Raw genomic sequence first — 23,448 nt, 5'->3', positions numbered from 1 at the left:
CCTCCTATTTCCTGAAATGGTTTACTGTTTTGTACTCTTCGTCAGTGATGTATGAGTGTTCCAGCTGATTCGTATCTTTGTCAACATTTATCGTTGCCAGTGTTTTATATATTTTAGTTGGTATGAAATACTATGATTTTAATTGATATTGCAATTCCCTAGTAATTAGTGTTGGTGAGCACTTTCATATGCTTACATTTGTATATCCTTCATGAACTATCATGTCTTTTCCCATTTCAAAATTGGATTGTCTTTTATTGTGGTTATTCTGTGAATTCTGGATACAAGTCTTTGATGGATATATGTACTATGATTTTTTTTTCTGTAGACTATGGTTTGTTTTACTTATGGGGATCTTTTGATGAGCAAAAATTTTGATTTTGATAAAATACTTATCAATTTTTTTCTTATGATTTTATGACGCCCAAGCTCACAAAGAACGTACTTCCTTCTAGAAGTTTTGTGGTTTGGGGTTTTATGTTTATGATCACAGATAACCTGTGATCCATCCCCCCCCGGCTTTAGGTTTTACATCTATGGTTTGGAGTTTTACATTTATGTACTTGATCTATCTCAAATTAATTATTTCTACAGAATTGAGTTTTATTTCAGCATAGGTATCCAGTTGTCCCAGCAACATTTGTTTAAAAAAGATTTTCCTTCATATTCCCCAGCAAGTCTAGGGTTCCATCTGGTATAAATTCCCTTTAATCCAAAGAACTCCTTTTAGCATTTCTTCTATTGCAGTTTTTTTCAGAGGGCAGTGCTCTCAGCTTTTATCTGTGAAAGAATATTTTACTTTTATTTTTGTGGGTTTTTTTAGTTGAACATAGAATTCTGTGTTGGTCTTTTAGTTCTCCTTTCAGTATTTTAAAGTTGTTGTTTACGTGTCCTCACATCTCATTTGGTGAGGTCACCCACCATTTTTATTTGTTCACCTGTCCATAATGTGGGTTCCCCTCCCTTATGGCTACATCTCCTTTTTATCTTTGGTTTTCAGCATATTGATTATGACATGTCTACGTGCGTTTTTCTTTGCTTGGTGTTTACTGAACCTCTTGGATATGCGTTGATGTCTTTCACTTACACTGGATATTTCTTGGCTATTAACTCTTCAGATGTTTCTTTAGCTCTACATTCTCCCGCCTCTCCTCTCCTCCTGGGACTCCAGTTACACATATATTATTAGATGACCTGATACTATCCTGCAGGTCTCAGATGATTTCGCCCCATTCTCTTCTCTGTTTTCAGTTTGGATACTTTCCATTTAGCTGTTGTCGGTTTCCCTGATGCTTTCCTGTTAAACCCATCTAATGAAATTTTTATTTCTGATACTGTATTTTTTTCTAGTGTTTCATTATGTTTGTACAGTTAACGTGTTTCTGCTAAAATTTTCCATGCACGTTTTTCACAGTTCCCACTAGATTCTTCAAAGCACTTTCATCGTAGTTATTTAAAAAACTCATATCTATTGACTCGAATATTTTGGCCTCCACTAGATTTTTTAGCATTTTACTTTTAGCTGGAGTTATTCTCAAGATCCCAACTGATAATTCAACATCTGGATTAGCTCTAGTTCTGCTTCTATTGAATCTTTCCTCTACTACCGTGGATCTCATTTTCTTGCTTCTGCACGTCTTGTATATTTGATTGTATGCTGGACGTTTTACATAAAAAATAGAGACTGAAGTAAATATTACTTCCCTTTAAAATGGGGTATGCCTATTTTTCTTTCAGCCATGTGAGTAGTGGCTGAATCTGATGTATACCTGACGCAGATCAGGGCTCTGTTACAGCGTTAGTTTGACTTAGTTCACTAAGCTTCAAATATTTGAAGACAGAATCAGAACTTTCCCTTCAAGAGAGCCTGGATTTGAGGCATTGACAAGATTCCAGAGGTCTGACTTCGCTTCACAGCCAAGGTGTCAGCTTTTGGAAATGTGGGATATCGCTCCTTTCTAATGGAAAATGTAGACAAGCCAGCCTGGCTGCCAGGTTTCCTTGGTCACTGGGACGGCGGGGTGGGGAGGCATTTCACCCAGCCCTTCTGCGCGCCCTGCCCTTAGTCTTTGGAAGAGGAATGCCCGCAGTGCCTGGTGGATGGGTGTCTCAGCTCTGCCGCCTCACTCTTAACCTTCAAGAGTATCTTTGGTGGATTTCTCAGCATTCCTGCTTTGCCCCCTCATTTTAAAGGGTATCTTGCACTTGGGAAAGTCTCCACTTACCTCAAGGGAAGGTGCGAGCTGTCTCCTCTTTTCCTGTTATCCACCCTGCTTGCTCCCACTTTTGCTCTACTACCCACCTGCACGTGGTTAAGATTTAAGAGGTCAGATTAGTAGGTGGTGTAGGCTTTCTCTATGGAGTTCGTCCTCTAAATTCTGATGTCATGCTGGCCTCCCTGGGGCTGTTAAAATTTTGTTAAAGGTCAACTGGCTTCTTTATTCCCCTATTGTGGATTTCTCTTCCTAGCATAGTTCAGCCAGGAATATGAGCAGCCATGTGTCTCTCTTCTCCTATCAAGGTCTTACCACTTTCTAGAAGTTGGTTCACTTGGGTTTCTTTATGTCCTCAGCTTTCTGATGAATGAAAAATATTTTTGATTTTTCCAGCTAATCTGGCCTTTGTTTGCTAGGGTGGGAAATATAATTTATTTTCTTGTGGTTTTCTAATCTAAATGAGAACTGAATTCCAGGAATGGCAGTTTAAAAAAAAAAGGTTTCATTTACATATTTTAAAAATAGTTTTTAAAATTAAAAATACATGGATAATAAGAAGTTAAATTTTATAGAATGGTAGACAGTGAAAAGCAAATTACCTTCCCAGTCTAGGTGCCCTGTCCTCTCTCCTTCCTCGACAGAGCCAAACGTCATTACCAGTTTCTTGTGATTACTTCTCAAAATTCCATTTACAAAACATGTGCATATCTTCCCCCTTATTTTGTTCTTAAAACACAAATAGAACCATACTATATTTTCTACACCTTGCTTTTTTTCATGTAACTATTTCACCATCTTGAAGTCTTTTTCAGGCTGCATAATATGTCTTAGTGCGGATGTGCTGTGGTTTATTTAAATAACCCTTGGTGATGGACATTTGAGTTATTTCCAGTATTTTTTTTTCTCACAAACACTGCATATAATGCCTTTGCTCACATCTGTGTATTTCTGTGTATCTGTGTACATTCGTGTATATAGTACATCTGTAGTATAAGGAATGAGCATTTAAAATGCCTCATGAAGGCCCCTGGAGCTTCATACTACTTTAATGTGTTTCCCCAAGATGTTGCCTGGGCTCTTGGGAATTGGTGGTACAGGTCTTGGGAAGACCAGATACTGCAAAATTGGCATGAGGTGCTGGAAAGTTGCCTGGCTGGTGGTGTCAGAACAAAGCTGACTGTAGACCCTATCAAAGTAGGAATGACTTATTAAAACATTCGAAAAGTAGAAACTCAACTGTAACTCCTTCTTTATATATATATTAGAGATGTTAAAAAGTTACTGATGCCTGGTTCCTCTCGATTCCTCAGCCCCTACCATGGGGAAAAAAAAGATAAATGCTGTTTTGTCTGGAAGGCCTTACCCAGCTGTATGACCTGAATGGTCCTGATGAACAAGATTACATCCGAGGGGGTCTTCTAAGGGAAATGAAGACCTATGTGTTAAACAGGAAACATTATCTGTGTGAGTCTGGGATCTGCCTGTGAAGATAATTTTTGAGATATTTTCTAATTACCTATCTAATTAGAGCACATTAAGTTTGGTTATTGCCATCTGAGACGCCAACATGTTTTCTCATGAAAAAGGCCCTGGCATAGAAAGTGCTCTTTCTCCTGAAATCTGGTGTCAAAGGAGAGATTTCAGAACACATAATAATAGCTTCTACTTATTTAATAACAGGCATAAAAAATGTCATTCACGCCTCACAGAACCACTTTCAGGGAGATTTTATATATTGGGAAGGGCGCGCATGAGTTTTCCAACGGTATCTTCCCTGAGGCTCTCCACCTCAGTTACTGACTGCACCAGTCGCTTAGCTGCTTCTGAAGTTAGAAACGTACTCATCTTTCTGTGACACCTGTATCCCTTTCCCTCATTCCCCATATCCAATTCTGCACCATAGGAAATCTGGCTTAGCTTCTGAAATTCTTGAGAATCCATATACTTTATCACTCTTTGTTTTCTCATCACTCTAGTCCAAGTGAACTGTTTTTATCATCTCTTGTTTGTAGCATCCTTTAGTCACCCCTAGATTATCAATTCTTGTCCCCCTCTCAATTCATTCTGCACTATTAGCTAACATGAACTCACTAAATGTTAATTCTATGTCACTTCTTGCCCAAAACTCTTCAGTGCCTTCCCAAATCCCTTAGAATAAAGTCCCTCGCATGGCCTCTGTGGATGTGCACCACTAGTTACTCCTACCTCTCCACCTACTGCAACTAACTCTTTTCCCTTCCTCTTTCCAGCCATGCTGGTCTTCGTTTTGTGCTACAAACTGGCCAAGCTACTTCCATCCTCAGGGCCTTTGCACAAGCTTTCTCTTTGCCTTAGAATTCTTCCCCAGCCTGCCCACTTCCTCATCCCCCTTCCCCAAGCTAATGCCTTATCCTTTGGGTCTCATTTTAAACATATGTTACCCAGGGAAACTTCCCTGTCCAAACAAGTCTAGGTTGAGTCTCCTTGTTATTTGGTTTTATTTTTCTTTATTTCTCCTCAGCATTTACCACAGTTCTAATTATAGTTATGTTGTTCTTTTAATTTTTTTCTACTACTGGAATAGGTAATACATCCATTTCATACAAAATTCAAATTATAACAAGATAGGCTCTTCCCTTCTCTGTCCCTCAGCTACCCAATTCTCCTTATAAGTAACCACTTTTACCATTTTGAATATACTTTCAGAGATATTTTGAGTATATAAGCAATTATGTACATAATATTCATCCTTATTTTTGCCTTTTATTAACACAGATCCTATGCACATTTTTCTGCACTTTGTTTTTATCTGTTAATGTATCTTGGCGATTCTACTCTACCAATATGTAAATAGTTTCTTTTACGTGTTCCGTACAGTGTGGGCTTATCATAATTTCTTTAACATCAGTTGTTGGGCATTTAGGTTGTTTTCAGGCTTTGGTTATTACAAACAATGCTGCATTGAATAACTTTGTATTTAAAGTCATTTCCCACATTTATACCTATAGAATATATTCCTAGAATTAAAATAAAGAAGTTAAAGGTTATGTGCATTTTTAATTTGGGTAGTTATTGCCAAACTGCTCTCAATGTAGGTTGTACCAACTCACATTCCCACTAGCCTCAGATAGAGAATGCTAGTTTATTCACAACTCAAGATTTTTGTTCTCTGCCAATGTAAGAGGTGGGCAGTATCTCTTGGAAACTTTAATTTGCATGTTTTTTTCTTCTTTGCAAAGTTATATTTTCATATGTTTAAGAGCCATTTGTATTTCTTCTTTAGTGAACTGTTTGTTCATAAACTTTGCTTGTGTTATCATTTAACGTGTGACTTCCTCGCTATACTCCTAAGGTCAATGCTCCCAGAACTGGAATGAATGAAGCTCAAAGGAATAACTGGTTTATGTCACGCCGTGGTCAACTCCAGAACTCATGTTTGACGCCAAAGCACGTATTTCCACGATCACCCAGTGGAAAGACTAAGCATTTAGTTCACCACACCAGGGGCTAGAAAGATAACGTAAAACGGCTGGGGTGTGCTGGGAAGCGCGGACCGTGGCAAAAAGACTTAGAAACGCCTATTATGTAGCGGCCGTTCTCAGATCTATTTTACAACCAGGCAGGAATACAGGCCCGTTGTTGGCTCTTTATTTATCCCGCGGCCGGATTTCTGGCTTTCTTGTGTTATCTCCCGATTTTTAAATATTTCCAATCAAAACAAGATTGCGTTCAATCGCAGCCCGCCGGCAGCGGATTTCCAAACTCCAGCACAAAAGAAAGTGGGAGGCTGATGAGGCGAGTGACACCTTGGCTGGACAATGACAGCCAGGAAACGAGGATGTTTGTGCAGGGCGGGAATGAGGCCCTCAGCCCTGGGCTGGGGCTCGGGGCCGGGGCTCCCGGGAAGAGGCTCCAAGTAAACGACCGCGGCCACCCCTCAGCGCGGTCGGGGCTTCTCAAGCAGCGACCACACGACGGCAGGAGCCGGCAGGGGTGGCCCGGATGGAGCAGACGACTGGCTGCGCACTCCCTTGCCGGCTCCTGGAGAGACAGGCTGACTGAGGGAAAGTGCCCAGCCCTTCCACAGCTTCTAGAAGATCCTCGGGCTCCGGGCAAAACCTCAGTTCAACACCTCCGCTCGACGATCAGCTTCTTTTCCTGCTCAGGCCCCTCCCACTTCCGGAGTCCTATAACTTCCGTTTGCTTGGGCGTCTGGGAAACTTTCGACTTCCGGCTTCGCAGCAGCGGGTGAGGCTAAGATGGCTGAGGGGAAAGTCGCGATGGTGAGTACCCGGGTTGTGTTCAGTGTCCCGGCCGCCAGGCGGGGTGGGGCCGGGCGGAGCGGAGCCGCGCGGAGCGGCGAGGCGGGTTGGCGGGCGGCCTGAGGCGCACGTCGCTGCCGCTGGGGGGATGCAGAGCCGGGGCCGGAGCGGCGAGGCGGGTTGGCCGGCGGCCTGAGGCCCACGCCGCTGCCGCTGGGGGGATGCGGAGCCGGGGCCGGAGCGGCGAGGCGGGTTGGCCGGCGGCCTGAGGCGCACGTCGCTGCCGCTGGGGGGATGCGGAGCCGGGGCCGGAGCGGCGAGGCGGGTTGGCGGGCGCCCTGAGGCCCACGCCGCTGCCGCTGGGGGGATGCGGAGCCGGGGCCGGAGCGGCGAGACGGGTTGGCCGGCTGCCTGAGGCCCACGCCGCTGCCGCTGGAGGGATGTGGAGCCGGAGTGGCGCGTGGTGTGCGGGCCGACGCCGTCCGGCTCCTGGGAAGCGCTTCGCCTGGGGCCAGGCTGAGTTTTTTTTTTGTTTTTTTTTTTTTGCCGCTCTGGGCGTTTGTTTGCTAGGACTGTGGTCCTTCTTTGGATGTTCTGGCCGGGAAAGGGAGATTTTCATCAGAAATGGCTCTTTTCGTAGTCCCGTCTTTTTTGTCTCCTGAGGTTTGGAAAGGAAGCACTGTCACCTGTGCGGAGACAGTTTGTCAATCCCCTGGATTAGGAATTGAATATGACAAATCCTGGAAGCTTTAGCGTCACTACCTTCTGCCGCCGGGGCGGGACCATGTTTTTCAAATTGTGCAAAGTGCTGATTTGGGATTCAGCTGGTCTGAGTTAGGCATCGATAAAACTCCACAGAATTGTTAATACAAGTGGTTCAGGTGAATTCGGGCAGACCCAGTTGTTAGTTATTTTTTAGGAGTAAATTCATAATTGGATCTGATTTCTGTAATGTTCCAAGTGTGAAACCTTGTGTACCTTGTTTTAATACTGAATTTCAGAGCATTTTCTGCGCATTTGTTAGAATGACTTTAGCTTTTTATTTGGAATGTATTGGCCTTTGAAAAACGCCCAGGAAAACACAGGAGACAGAAGAGTAGTCTTTGGCTGACTGTTTTATATTTTAATTTTGGCTATTAAGGAGCAAGGCCAGTATTATCTGTCAGGGGGTCTGTTTGTTTTCTATTCTATTTTCATTTGCAGAGAAATCAAGTAATGTCTCAAAGCGAAGATTTTTGTTAAGTTACGAATTTAAAAAAATTAAAAGCATTCTTAGTGTTTTCCAGAGTTTAGGTATTGAAAACATACCGGAGAAAATACTTCGCCTACATAATCTTAAATCTAAGGTATGAGGTATAACGTAGCATAACATATATATAACAAATATAGCTTATTCCCTACTGCTCATTGCAGGTGTAGGTAGGTGCTCATGAACAGAATGTGAACGTGATGGCAGGAATTGTCCTGTACATTAGAATCTCTGATAGCGTTTTAAAGAGAATGACTCTTTGTTTTGATATGACTTTAGAACTTCCAGCCGGAAGTTAACTAATCATTTTCATTATTATCAAGTTTATTGTTATCAGTGTTATAATAATCTCATCTTTCAGGTTACTACTGCATGAAAATTTGAATTTATGTCCTTTTTGGAAGTGATATGGCATCTTGTAATAGAATTAAAAGGACTCAGCAATGCCATGCCTAGACCTGTATCCCATTGAAATAAAAGCCAAAGATAAGCATCCAGTCCACGGTACTCATAGTGGCAAAAAAAACCCTGGAAACAGAATGAATGGTCATTAGTAGGATAATGGATGACCTCTGGTATTCCAATACTGAGGGATATTATGCAGCCATTAAAAAGAATGTTAGAACTATGTATGTTGATGTGGAGGGATTTCCATGGTGTACATTTAAATAAAAGCTAATTGTGGAGTGGGCTGTTAAAAAAACAAAATTCAACTGAGTAAATTTTGAAGATTGTGTTGGCTTTATTCAATGAATAAATGAATCAGGCATGAATCGGGCAGCATCCAGTCTAGCAGATGGAAAGGAGCTCTGAGGAGCTGTACAAAATGAAAGACTTTTGGAGGCAGAAGGGAGCAGGGACAAGGAAGTCATACTAGGCAAAAAGTGGGTTGATTATTGCAGTCACTTTCCTTTCGGGGATCAGAAGGGTCTATCAGGCACATTATGTAACTAGTGCTGATCAGGTGATTCCTATTTGACTGGTTTAAGCATCCATTTCTGGGAGAACCGAAGCTGTAATTAAGTCTCATTTTGGTGACATGGGGCTTGGTGTATGTGGCTCCATTTTGGGCTTGTTGTCTTGTTTTTAACAGGGGTACATTGTGCAATCTTAATTTTGTGACACAAGGGAAAAACAGATCTATAACTAGGAGTATATAGATGCGGAGGAGAGAAGACTAAAAGACTTAAAACAGAATTTTCAACAAATGTGTAAGTAAAAATTTAAGAATTCTGCAGTAAAGACCGTGAGACTAGGAGACATCCTAGCAAAACAGAGTAGAACTAGTTCATTGTGGGACCCAGAAATTCTAATATGCTACCCAAACTACTAAGGATTATTACCTGTTCCTTAGGAAAACTGGAAACTGATCTTTGTTTTAATTTAAGAATATATAATAAATGGTTTAGAGATCTTAAAAAAAAAAAAAGGCAAATAGCTCTGGTTTCCATGCTTTATACTTAGAAATTTTTTATAACTCCCTAATTCCTGTTTTTTATGTATTTATATTAAATACCCATTTTTCTTTCTGTAAATTAAAAGATTAAACCTTTCAGAGCAGAAAGCAGAAATTGCTACTGCACTAGTTGTTTTGGATCAGGTATAGTGCCTAGCACATACCAAATGTTACATGAATATTTGTTAGATGAATAAATGATCACAGAACTAATTAAAAATGAAAACGAAATAATGAATTTATTCTACCATATATCCCAGCTGTGAATGAAATTGACTGGGCTGATAGGATCCTTTCTATTCTGAGAAAGTTCTGGAAGGTCTTTTGAGAAAGAGACTCACCAAAAAATTATAATTTAATTCTATTTTGTGCAGAGAGAAGTATTGCTGACTCATGAAAATGCTTTTTGACCCTTAAATATTCTTTATATGTTGCCCAAAGTCTAAAAAAATCCCAGTTAGTTCAAAAAACAGTAGAGTTAGGGGGGAGGGTATAGCTCAATTGGTAGAGCACATGCTTAGCATGCATGAGGTCCTGGGTTCAATCCCCAGTATCTCCATTAAGTAAATAAATAAATAAACCTAATTACCTCCCCCCTCAAAAAAAATTAAAAAAAAATAAAAAAGTAGAGTTCTTTAGCATTATAAAAACAACTTTGTTCAGGTATAATATATATAACTGTAAAATTTACCATTTTAAGTGTACAATTTGATCAGTTTTATTAATCTGTATAGTTGCACAGCTGTTACCACAATCCACTTAACGTCCATTGCTCTAGAAATTTCCCTTGTGTCTTTTGCAGCCAATTTCTCCCTTAACCCCAGCCCACAGTTGATCTGCTTTCTGTTTGCATAATTTTCCCTTCGCTACAATTTCATGTATTGGAATCACTTAGCATGTATTTTGACGTTCATTCATACTGTGATATGTAAATAGTTTGTACTTTCTTATTTCTAAGCAGTATTCCATTGTATGAATATTCGTATTTTGTTTATCCACACATTGGACATTTGGAATGTTTCCTGTTTTTGGCTATTATGAGTAATATCACTTTGAATGTTGACATGCACATCTTTGCATGTGTATATTCATTTCTCCAGGAGTGTAATTGCTGGGTTGTATGGTAAGTGTTTAAAAACAAAACAAAAAACAGCAAAACTTCTACATTGCTTTCTAAAGTGGCTATATGATACTATTTTACATTCCCATGAGCAGTCTATGAGGGTTTGTTTTTCCACATCCTTGTCAGCACTTTGTTATTGTCAGTCTTTTTGATTTTAGCCATTCTAGTGGATGTGTAGTAGTGGTTATTGTGGTTTTAATTTTTATTTCCCCAGTGAATAATGATAATTGAGTATTTTTTATGTGCTTATTCATCCATATCTCTTTGGTAAAGTGTGCATACAAATCTTTTACCCATTTTAAAATGAGTTATTTGTTTTATTATTAAGTTTTCTGTATTTGTGAAATGAAGATAATAAAATATCCAAAAGAACAAATTGTGTATTCGCTTTTATTTTCAGGCTTGTTTTTTTGTTATGAAATATCTTACCTCTAAAAGAATGAGTAAAAGGTTATATGTAAGTTTTAAAGAACAAAACAATTGACCTTTCAACAACATGGGGGTGAGGGGGGTCAATCTTCTGCACAGTTGAAAATCTAAGGATAACTTATAGTGGCCCTCCCTATCCCCAGCTGTCCCACAACTGTGGATTAATTCAACCAACCTTGGGTTGGGTAGCACTGTAGTATTTACAGTTGAAAAAAATCCATGTATAAGTGAACCCTCGCAGTTCAAACCGTTGTTCAAGGGTCAACTCTATAATGAAAGTTGTGTTTCTTTCTACCTCACAGGTAGATAAATGAGATATTAACAGTAGCTTTGAAACCCAAATGTCTCTCCTCTAGTGCATTTTTGTCCTTCCCTATCAGAAGCAATCTCTTTCCTCAGCTTTATGTTAATTATTCTTTTGGTTTTCTTTGTAATTTTATCATACTTAATACCCCTAAACAATATATTGATTAAAAAAAATTAATGCTTAGTTTCTTCACTTTTAATGCTGTGAAGTATCCCATGGAAATACTACAGTTTATCCATTCTATGAAATATTTGAGTTAATTCTGATCTTTTTCCAGCTTTGTTGAGGTATAATTGACAAAGTTGTAAGATATTTAAAGTGTACAGTGTGATGATTTTATACACACACACATTGTGAGAAGATTCCCACCATTGAGTTAACTAACACATCCGTTACCCCACATATATACCTTTTGTGTGTATGTGAGAACATTTAAATTCTGCTCTTAGCAAATTTCAGCTATACAGTACAGTGTTATCAGCTATATGTTATACATTAGATTCTCAGACCTTAGTCATCCTATAACTGAAAGTCTGTATACCCTTTTACCAGCCTCTCCCTGTTTCCCCAACCTCCCATCTCCTGGCAACCACTTTTCATCTTTCTGTTTGTGCAAGTTCATCTTTTTTTCTTTCTGATTTTTAATTAAAAAAAAAAAGCTGCTATGAACAGGATCAGGACTAGAGGTAGGCAAATAAAGCATTTAGGTTGCAAAATTTAAGGAGTAAGAGTATCTTAGACCTAGGTATGAACATTCTTATGTAGGTCTCCTGTTCTGTTTCCCCAGAATACTCCTAAAAATGGATTGCTGGGTTATGGGCTGTGTGCATCTTCAACTTTATTTCTTATGGGAAACTCTAAGGTGGTTGTAACAACTTATGCATCTGCCACTAGTTCCTGTTGCTCACATCCTTGATACTGTTATAGCTTTAAGTTTTGTCAATATGATGGATATGAAATGAAGTCTTAATGTGATATTAATTTACATTTCCCTGATTGTTAATTAGGTAGAACATCGTTGGTTGTCTCGTTTCCTTTTCTGTGCAATGCCTGGTTCTTATGTTTTGCTTATTTTTCTACCTCACTATTTGTTTTTCTTATTGATGTCTAGCTGTTTATAGTTACTGGCTACTAATCCTCTGTCTTTTTTTTTTGGTTTTGTTTTGTATTGCATATATTTTCTCTTAGTTTTCTACTTCATTTTGGAATAGAAGTTATTAATTTTAATATAGTGAATGTTTGGGTCTTTTTTAAATTGGTTTGTGCATTTATGTCTTGAAGTAATCCCTTTAAAGGTTTTAAAATTTATCTTTTCCATTTTAATCTTCAGTCTGTCTTAATTCATTTTCATTTCCCTGATGCAGCTTTTTTTCCTTGAAGTCTATTTTATATAATGTTAATATTGCTGCTTTTTCTTTTTGATTCTGTTTTCCTGATGCATCTTTTGCCATCCTTTTTCTTTGTTTTTCCTTGTTCGTATGTTTTAGATATTTCTTTATACAAATAGCATATATCTAAATAAAAAGTCCATCTGATAATTTGTCTTTTAATTGGAGAATTTTATTTTTTGTCCTTTTCTTTGGTCTTCCTTAAGACAGTACCTAAATTGTTAAAATAATATATATTTAACTTAAAATTCAAACTTAAATCTGAATAATACGGGGATCATCCAGTGCTTTATTTCCCATTGCCTTCTGCCAATTCATGCCATTGTTTAGTTTTGTAGTTTTTGTTTTCTTAGTTCAACACCACACATTATACTTTTTATTTGCTTTATTCAATAAGTAGATGCTTATAATACTTCATATTTTACCAGTTCCTTTGCTTGTTGCACTCCTTCCTTCTGGGGTTATTTTCCTTTTCCCTAATGTGTGTCCTTTAAAAGTTTATTTAGTGAGTTTAAAAAACTCAAATTTTATTTGTCTGAGAGCCTTTTAAAATTTGCACTTGTTCTTGAGTTAGTTTTGATTGATGTAAGAGTTCAGATCAGGGGTTGGCAAACTTTTTTAAGAGGCCAATAATAAATATTTTGAGCTTCATGAGCCATATATTCTCTGTCACAAGTAACTCAACTATACGGTTACAGTGCGGAGGCAACCATAGACAATATGTAAATGTGAGTGTGACTGTTTTGATAAAATTTTGGTTGTTGAATTTTATATAATTTTCATGTTTTATAAAATATTAAAAATGTTAAACTGTTAAAAAAATATAAATCATTCTTTGCTTGTGGGCCATATAAAAATAGGCTGAATTTGACCTGTGAGCCATAGTATGCTGCTCTCGTGTCTAGATTAGCATTCATTTTACTTAGTACCCAACACTTGAGAATTTATAAAGTCTTAATATATTATCTCCCTTTTCTTTTTGTGGAGAAGTCAGTTGTCAGTGTAATTGTCCTCTCTTTGCAGGTAATCTGGTGATACGTTTTTTTCTTTGGTTGCATTTAAGAACTGTTACTGGTACAGGTTACTGTTTCTGGTACAGGTCCCTATGGTGTATCTAAGTGTGGATTTATTTTTATTTAACCTGGTAAGGGTTGATTGAGCATCCAGAATCTAAAGATTAGTGTCTCATTACTACTGGAAACTTTCAACTATTACTTTTGCTTATATCATGCCATATCATATATAACATGAAAGGTGGATATAAGAAAAATTAATTTGAAGAGTTTCTGTGAAGTTATAGTATAGAATAGTATCTATAATATTAAATAATATCCCTTTTAAATAACTCCTAGAATTGAGTTCCAGACAATTTCTGTGTAAATGACTCATAAGCTTCCTCTTATCAGAGTTATCACATTTTTGGTTTGGCTGCTAAGAAGTATAGCATTAGGTACAATGCTAATATGTGATATCTAAGAACTTAGGACATTTGTTGGTGCACATTTTATCATACGTTACAATTATACATAATAAATGCACATTATAAGTATATATTAAAAGTATGCATATACATGATTAATAGTTTGGACAGTAAAAGTATGACTTGACGTTTCTTACAAATATTCAAAATAATTCTTCGTACCTGCATGCAGTTAATAGATTACTTGCATGATTGGAGAGCTGTTGATTGTTATTTGAATGCTGCTTTAAGTTAGCAGGATTTAGGGTGGTGCTTTAACGTAGACTTCTTTCATTTCAGAGAACTCAGTTTCCTCCATCTGCTGAATCTCAAAAACCCCGGCTGAAAAAAGGTCTGTTTGTAATTTCATTGTATGTATATACCTGCACAGATTTCTCTGTCACTGATTCTTCTGTATGCACTAGAGCTTTAAAAAACGTGATTGTTGGGAAGATCAGTAGTCTACATGTTCTGCCATGGATAGCTTTTCTTTTACGGAGTTGTTAGACATTAGGGAATTGGTTTTACCTGTAGGTATATTTAAATGGGGTTTTGTTGTTATATAAATATGTACTAACTTTCTGCTTGTGGAAAAACCACTGTAAAGTTCCCATAATACATACCAGGCCTAAAGTAATCTCATGTATACATATGTTAAATAAGTGTGAGGTTTTATAAAAATTGAGTCTGGGAAGCCTAACTAGGTGAGGACCCATATTGTAAAGGACTGCATTTTAAAATCTGATACATACATACATATATATATATATATTTTTTTTTTTTGGTAGAGGAATAGGATTTCTTCATTTGTTAACCTCTAAAGTCTCAAGAGGGTTTCTATCAAGTTGTCGGTGACTATAATGGATATTCTTCCATGTCTAATGGACTGGGTGTCCTGGCTACTTGAAGGTCTTAGAAAATACCTGAAGTTTTTATTTAGCAAGAGAGACCATCTGTTTTATTATCTATTAATTTATTTATCATTTTCTAGATGAGGAAACCAAGGCCGAGTGGAAGGGGCATGACTTGCCCAGGGACTTGTGTGACTCTTGTTTGCATAGCTGAGTTATATTCACCAGGCCACACGCCCTTTTGCAACATGTGTTTTCCTGTTGTCTGCTGAGAGTTAGGAAATTGATTTTGTCAATAAAGTGTTTAGTTTATCTGGGGCATTTCTGATACTCTTTGAAATTATAATGCAAGTTGTTGGAAAATATTAACTTTCAGGAATTTATTTTCAAAGAGTTTTTAGGAATACAGCTTTCATTGAAAGAGTGGCACATTAACAATTTAGGTTTTTTGTGAAATTTGGATGAATTCTGCCAATGTCTAACATTGCTAATGTGTTAAACACCATTTGTGGACATGAGAGTCATTTTGCGGTGATACCTGTCACTTCATGTAGTCACTAGGGCGATTTGGTTAATTAGGTGGTGAGGCTAGTGGGCACTGAGATCCTCTCTCCAGTATTCTTTACATCCTTCTTGGGAGTCAAACCCCGTGATTCCATTGACTCCCACTCCAGGAGAATTATAATTAGCGCACACCAATCGAGAATTGGCCCATGCCCAATTCAGACTAACAAGATACAAAGTTTATAGCTGTGGTGAAAAGGGACACATTTGACAGGTATGCTGTACAGTTTAACAGCGCTGTGGTGACCCTTACAGACCATGGTCTGTGATTCTTTCTACCTTTCCCACTGCAGAGCCACCACTTTGATTTCTGTTACTAAAGTTTAGTTTTTCCTGTTCTTGAACCCCCTCATACATGTGAGTACTTAGCAGGTTCCAGGACCAATGATAGGTATTTGGAATACACTGATACATAGGGCATGAATTCTGCCCTCAAGGAATTGGCAGTCTTCAGGGCAGAGAGAATATAAGCAAGTGATTAAACTGCAGTGTATGCTCCCTGGGTCCTTTCTTCTGAAGGTTAAATGTTTCCAGTTACTTCAGTTCTTTTCATATGAGATGTTTAGAACGCTTCTGCCATTATTGCTTTGGTTCTTTAGTGAAATTCGTTGGCCCTTTTGGAAGTATAGAGTTCAGGACTAAATAGAATATTCTAGGTGTGGTGTGAACAGAGCCAATGGAATGTCTGGAACATAAAATCTCTTTGTTTGAATCTTTTATTTCTGTTAGTCCAGCTCAAAGTTGCATTGCCTTTTGGGCAACCATTTTACACATTTCCAATACCACTCCATTGCACAGTGCCTGGGGTGTCATTCGTGTAGAATACAAAGACTGCAATATAATGATGCCTTTGAAGTTGTGCAGGGTAGTGGCACAGGCATGTAAAATATTTAGGGCTCTTGCTCTTATCCTGCCCTTAATTTCTGGCTTCTGATTTTATCTATTGATATGGTGAATCTTGTTGATTGAATTTTGGAATGTTGTACCAACCCTGCATTCCTGGGATAAACCCCACGTTTATAAATTTTTTATATATTGCTGGATTCCATTTGCATCTGTATTCATGAGGGATGTTGGTCTGTAATTTATTACTCTGCAATGCTTTTGTCTGTTTTTGGTATCAGGTATTATGCCAGCCTTAAAACAGGTTGGGAACTATTCCCTCTTTTTTTTTTTTTTTGGAAAATTTTATATAGAGTCGGTGTTATTTCTTTCTTAAACATTTGCTAGAATATGACAAGCAATGTGGGCCTGGAGTTTTGTTGTTGGAAGGTTTTTAAGAACACACAGAATTTCTTGTCACTTCTAATTAACAAAATCATGCTCACATTGCCGGTTAAGGTAGATGACTAAGGAATACAATAAAAAGAACAGGCCACAACTCAGCTCCATCTGTCAGTCCCAGGAGAATCAGTCTTGACTGTATAGTTTGTCTTTAACATTGCATTTGCTTGGCTTCCAACGAGGTCTGATGGGTACCTTTAGCTATTTATGGTCTCAGTTGTTTCTAGACCCTTGGATGAGATAACATTTAATGTAAAGAGGTGTGAAAGTAAAATTCAGAGAGCACTAAAAACAAAACAAACTTGGTTTCTTTAATAGATATGGGACTATTTCAGGTCCCACAGCTTTGATAATGTTTCTCTTTCAAAGAAATTTGTCCATTTCATCTCAGTTATCAAATTTATTGACATAAAATTCATAATACTCCTTTACTTCCCTTTCAATGTCTGTAGGATGTGTAGTGATGTTCCCTCTGTTGTTCCTGAATTTGTAATTTATATCTTTTTTTCTTGGTCAGTCTAGCTAGAGGTTTATGCATTTTATTGATCTTTTCAAAGACTCAGCTTTTGATTTTACTTTTTTTCTCTATTGCTTTTCTGTTTCAATTTCATTGATTTCTGCTCTTATCTAATATTTTCTTGTGTTTAATTTGCCTTTCTTTTTGCATAATCTTAATTTAGAAATTTAGATCACTGATTTGAGATCTTTCTTCTTTTCTGTTATAAACATTTGGTACTTACATTCCCCTCTAAACACTGCTTAACTAGTTTGTATACATTTCAAATGTTATGTTTTAACTTTTATAGAGTTCTAAATATTTTAAAAGTTCCTTTGTGCTCCCTTTTGACCCATGCACTATTGAGAAAAGTATTAATTTCCATATATTTGGGGATTTTTCCAAATATTTTTCGTTACTGTTTTTAGTTTTATTTTATTATGGTTAACAGCTTTATATGGTTTGTTTTACGGCTGAGAATGTGTCCTGTGTTGGTGAATATTCCATGTGCCTGAAAAGAATGTGTATTCTGCTCCTGTTGGAGGGAGCATTCTATAAATGTCAGTTAGGTCAAGTTGGTTGATAGTGCTCTTATTCTGTGTACTTACTGATGCAGATTCTAATACCCTTACTGATACAGATAATGATGTTCTTAATGAGAGAAAAGTGTTGAAGTATGCAAATGTAATTATAAGTTTGTCTGTTTCTACTTTCAGTTATGTCAGTTTTTAGTCTGTATATTTTGAAGATCTGTTTTGGATGTATATACACTTAGGACTGTTTGACTTAATGAACTGACCTTTTTGTAATGTCCTCCTTCTGGCCCTGATAATATTCCTTGTTTGAAGTCTGCTTTGATAATAATATAGCTATTACAGTTTTATTTTAATTAGTGTTTGCATGATAATTAACATTTAGTTTACGTACACTAAAATTCACCATTTTTTAGTGTTAAGTTCTGTGAGTTTTGACAAATGAAAATAGTCATGTAACTACCACCAGCACAATCAAGATATAGACGAGCTTTATCACCCTCAAAAATTCACCTTGACTTTGTCGTAAACCACATTTTCTGCTCCAGTTGCTAGCAACCATTGATCTTTTTTTTTTCTTACAGTTTTGCCTCTCCTAGAACGTCATGTAATTGGACTCATTATGTAAACTTTTGAGTGGCTTTTTTCATGTAGCATAATGTTTTTGAGATTTATCCATGTTGTGTGTTTGAGTTTCTTTTTATTGATGAGGGGTGTTCAGTTTTGTGCATATACCAGTTTATTCATCCATTCACCAGTTGAAGGGCATTTAGTTGTTTTCTGTTTTTGGCTGTTCTAAAGCTGCTATAAACATTTTACCTAGAGGATCTAGTGTGAATGTGCTTTCAGTTCACTTGCGTAAGTACCTTGGAATGGGATTGCTAGGTGGCATTGTGATTATATATTTTACTTTATTAGAAGTTGCAAAACTGTTTTCTTAAGTAGTTATATTGTTTTGTATTTCGATCTGTAAAGTATAAGTGTTCTGGTAACTTCACATCCATGTCAGCACTTGGTTATTTTCAGTTTTTTAAAAAAGTCACGGTAGTGGCTTTTAGTGGTATCTCATTGTTTTAATTTGCATTTTTCTAATGACTGTTGATGTTCAACATCTTTTCATGTGCTTATCTAGAATCTCTTTGTCTCTTTTGGAGACATATCTAAATAATTTGCTCATTTAAAAAAGTTGCAAAAAATTTCACTGCAAAAAAAATTGTGTTGTTTTCTTAATGTTAAGCTTTGAGAGTTTTTTATATATTCTGGAAACAAGATATGTTTATCTTTATCAGACAAGTGATTTGCACATACTTTCTCTCAGACAGACTCATCTTTTCACGCTTTTAACAGTGTCTTTTGAAGAACAGATATTTTAATTTTGAAGTCCAGTTTATCAGTTTTTTTCTTCTACGAATCATGCTTTTGGTGTAACATCTAAGAAATGTTTGCCTAACTCAGGATCACAAAGATATTATCCTGTGTCTTCTTCTAGAATTTTATGCTTCTATGTTTTGTCTATGATTCATTTTGAGTTAATTTTTGTATACAGTGCAGAGTATAGATTGAAGTTTTTTTACATGTGGGTATCCAGCGCTTTCAGCACCATTTATTGAAAAAACTATCTTTTCTTCATTGATTTGACTTTGTATTTTTGTTGAAAAGCAATCGACCATATAATTGTGGATTTATTTCTGCATTCTCTATTATCTCCCATTTACCTGTGTATTTGTCTATTTGCCGGTAGCCTCCTGATTACTGTAGCTTTAAGTAAGTCTTGAAATTAGACATTGTTAGCTCTCCAACTTTGTTCTTTTTAATAGTTGTTTTGGCTGCTCTTGTTTCTTTGCCTTCCATATAAGTTTTTGAATCAGCTTGTTAATTTTTAGAAAATCTCCTCTGAAAATTTGACAATTGCATTGAAGCTATAGATCAATTTGGGTAGAACTGATAATAATACTGAGTTTTAAAATTTATGACCTTGGTGTATCTCTCCATTGATTTAAGTGTTCTTTGATTTATTTCATTAGCATTTTGTAGTTTTGGCATAGTGATTTTGCACTTATTTCGTTAATTTTACACCCAAGTATTTCACGTTTATTGGTACTATGACACCTGTTAATTCTTATTCAATTCTCAATTGTTCGTTTTTAATATAGGAATATGACTGTGTATTGATCTTGTTTCCTGCAGTGTTGCTAAACTTGTGTGTTCTAGTAGCTTTTTCATAGATTCTTGGTGATGTAAGTGTGACTAGAAGTCATTTCTATTTTTCCATTTCTAATCTGTATACCTTTCACTTATCTCTTTCTTTCCAAACTGTACAGTCTAGGGCATTCAATATGTTATTGAATAGGTACAGTAAGAACTTTGTTAACAAGAAAACATTCTTTTTGTTACCATTAAGTATAATGCTAACTGTATGTTTTATATAAATATCCATTATTAGCTTGAGAAATTTCATCTGTTCATACTTTGGTAAGAACTTTTTACCATGAATGGGTGTGGAATTTTGTCAGTTGGTTTTCCTGCATGTATTGAGATGATCGTGTGGTTTTTCTTTTCCTTATTTTTTTTTTTAACACTTCCTAACATTTATTTATTTTTCACTTTTTAAACAGCTTAATTGGGATATAATTTACATGGCATAAAATTCACCCATTGCAAGTGTATCATCTCTACCTCACTTTTTAACAGTTGAATTCCATCCTGTGTATGATAACTTATATTTAAACCCTCTCCTATTTTTTCCAATTTTTCATTTTTAAATTTATTTTTTGTCAAAGTAACATTGGTTTGTGACATTATATACATTTCATGTATACAACATTGTATCTCTATTTCTGTATACACTACAGTGTACTCACCACCAAAAATTTAGTTTTCACCCCTCCCTTACCATACAATTGATCCTCTTTACCCTCTTCCCCCTTCCCTACCCCCTCTTCCCCCTTTCCTACCCCCTCTTCCTTCGTCTCTGGTAGCCACTGCTCTGTTCTCTGTTTCTATGTGTTTGTCTTTGTTTGGTTTGGTGTGTTCATTTATTTTGTTTTTGTTTTGTTTTTTATATTCTACATATGAGTGAAATCATACAGTATTTGTCTTTCTTTGCCTGACTTATTTCACTTAGCATAATTCCCTCAAGGTCCATCCTTGTCATAATGCAGGATTTAGTCTTTTTTTTATGGCTGAGTACACACACTTGTGCACCCCTAAAAACGATAAAATACAATTATTAGGCTTTGATTTGAAGTAGTAAAATAATTTAAAATAATCTAGGATATGTAGTAAAAAAAAACCGTAATTGATTTTTTTATATGACTTTCCTTTCTTCCTCATCCCATTTTAAGCTCATGAGGAGCAAACAAGTTGGATAGGAATATTTTTTAAAAAAATTTTAAAAAGCAGTATTGAAAAAAAAAGCCATCTTCTAGCATGTGTCCTTGGGTGACTGCTAATTCAGTCCAGCCTCCTTCTTCATCATCATTTATGTTCATGAACAGAATTGATATTTCTACTGATCTTGGTCGTATTTGCCTTCAGATATATTCCTCACCCTTCCCTTCTCTGCTGAGCACTGTGAGCACCCTTATGGGTTTCATTCCCTTCCAGGCTCCTGTGTCAGCAGTTTCTGGCTAAATTAGCCAGAAAGTGGGAGGAACTGGCAGGAGATTGAAGGGCAGGAGGAAGGAGAAGTCAGGGCTTTTCCTTCTCTCTTTGCTTGGGGAAGTTGAAGGAGTGGGGTGGGTTCTGGAAGCATCTCTTCTGTTGCTTCTGACAGTCAAGCCATCCTGTTTTCAGCTTCCTCCAGGTAACTTCAGCCTTGGATATCGGTAGTGACACATTTCCTTCTTCCCTTGACCTAGTGATTTTTTGCTCCCGTGCTAACCTCTGATTTGCTTCACTGTTCCCTGTTGAGTCTTTCATTTCTTCCCTCACCTGTTAACCACACTGAAGTGCCTTTGTTTTAAATCCTCAAGTGGTTTGTATGTTTCTCATTAGACCCTGACTGATGATATAGAGGTCAAATTGATAAAAATGTCTTCCATTTACATTCTTTTCAAGATTTGTTATATTTTTTGATGTCCCAAATAATATATTCAGGTGGGAAAGTGTTATAATTCCTAGTATCACATGACAAAATTAACATTTATTGAATGACCGTTTTCAGATCTTTCATAATTTTCCAGCAAAAATTATAGGGGAAAAATGGAGGCCCAGAGATGTTAAATGACTTACTCTGAGTCCCATCGAAGGCTGGTATTGAACCAGGATTGGAATTCTATGTATGAAAAGCCAGTGTGCTATATGTTATGTGTTTGCAAGTCCTGTAAGAGAGCCTGTACCAAAGAAGGATTCATTTATAATGTACTTACAAAAGCCGTAATCATTTTAGAAAATTTTTCAACGAAAAATTCTAAGCACAGTAATTTTCAGCTGAGCTTCCTTCCACATATCCAGGATGCTGTTCATTAGCATTAATTTGTTTATTGTAGAAGTTTGAGTTTGAGTTATTTCTATGAGAATTTAGCACTTAGGAAAAATTACAGGGAAGACATCCTTCTAATGTCATGTTTATTTGTTTATGGAATTGTTTAAGATATATCTGGTGTGTTCTTAGAGGGGAAGAGAGATGTCACAAAAGAGTTAGAATGCGGGCAGGAGAAGAGAAGGGCAAGGGAGTATTGTTGCCAGATTGCCAGCCTTACGCGCCCCTGCCTTGGTGATGGTGGAGGAGCATGTGGGAGCTGGCCATGTGAAGGAGGACTTGACGGTAGACAAGTGAAAGGTGTTAACTCGTCTTCATCGAAGATGTTGGCAGGGGCAGTGTGGGAGGGAGGCTTACCACCAGGCTGAAAGGCTTACCTTGTCCTTATGTCATCAGCTGGCCACCTGACCTCCATGGTAATATAAACTCTTAAAGTGTAGCATCGCAGATGACCACCTTGCTCTGCTGTAACATAGAGGAGGCTCTACTTTGCACTTATGTGCCTATCTTTCTTAGAGAATCTTTCACATAGGTGATTCTCATACTACTTGTGAAAGTATGTAAGAACCAGTATCCCTGTTTATGAGCAATGATTTGGAATACAAGAAATTCAACTTATACATTTACAGGTAAAATTCTAACTGTAAATTCAGGATTCATAGTCTCTAGGGATTTCTGTGTTATCCAGAATTTCCTCATCTTTGAAAATGACTAATAATAATAAAAATAACAGCTAACACTTACTTAGGGCTTACTGTGTACCGGACAGTACTTGAACCTCTTTATATGTATTATCATTCAGTCCTTACAACTCTGTGAGGATATTTTATTCCCTGACCCTGCTGTTTAAAAGTGAGAAAAATATCACTCATAAATATATAAGCTTATCAGCATCTATCCCCTTGGCTGGCACACTCTGACCAATCCCCCAACCCTGCCCTGAAAGCAGGGGATCAGTTTTGTTCACTTTCGCATCCCCAGTGCCCAGAACAGTGCCTGGCACGTGATAGGTTCTTGATGAATGTTTGTTGAACGAATGAATAAATGAATGAATGAGTCTCTGTTTTATAGTTGAGGAAACTAAATTTTCCAAAATTGCACAGTAATAGATAGTTACGGGGCACTGAAATGATTTCTAAAGTCTTTGATGAACCTAAAGTTCTTTTAGCTTTTGGACAAACTACATCTCCCAGGAGTGCGACATGACCTTGGAGCGCTTGGATTTGGTGTTGCTTTCCCTTCTGATCCCTAGGATTCCATTTTGTGAGCCTCGGGGCCCTTGAGATACCTTCCAGATTGAACATTTTTTTCTCCTTTCTTCACCCAGGGAACACAAAAAATGACTTATCTTTTACTGTGAGATTTAATA

At 37.2% G+C, this 23,448-nt stretch overlaps 1 protein-coding gene across 3 annotated transcripts in view; it reads left to right on the top strand.

Moving 5' to 3' along the window:
* The first annotated feature begins 6,418 nt into the window (after positions 1-6,418).
* The window catches only part of BBS4 (Bardet-Biedl syndrome 4), a 38,084-nt gene continuing 21,054 nt past the window's right edge, over positions 6,419-23,448 (top strand). For 2 of the 3 annotated variants that reach the window (XM_064480727.1, XM_031440874.2), the window contains exons 1-2: positions 6,419-6,478; positions 14,169-14,220. In XM_064480727.1, coding sequence (XP_064336797.1) covers positions 6,455-6,478; positions 14,169-14,220 — 76 coding nt within the window. In that variant the 5' untranslated portion in view covers positions 6,419-6,454. The remainder of the gene's footprint in view (positions 6,479-14,168; positions 14,221-23,448) is intronic. The other variant, XM_031440875.2, reaches the window with a different exon arrangement.

This window comes from Camelus dromedarius, chromosome 29 (assembly GCF_036321535.1).
Source record: "Camelus dromedarius isolate mCamDro1 chromosome 29, mCamDro1.pat, whole genome shotgun sequence".
Classification (NCBI taxonomy): domain Eukaryota; kingdom Metazoa; phylum Chordata; class Mammalia; order Artiodactyla; family Camelidae; genus Camelus; species Camelus dromedarius.
Note: the sequence above shows the minus strand (reverse complement) of the source record. Positions and strands in the feature narration are given on the sequence as shown.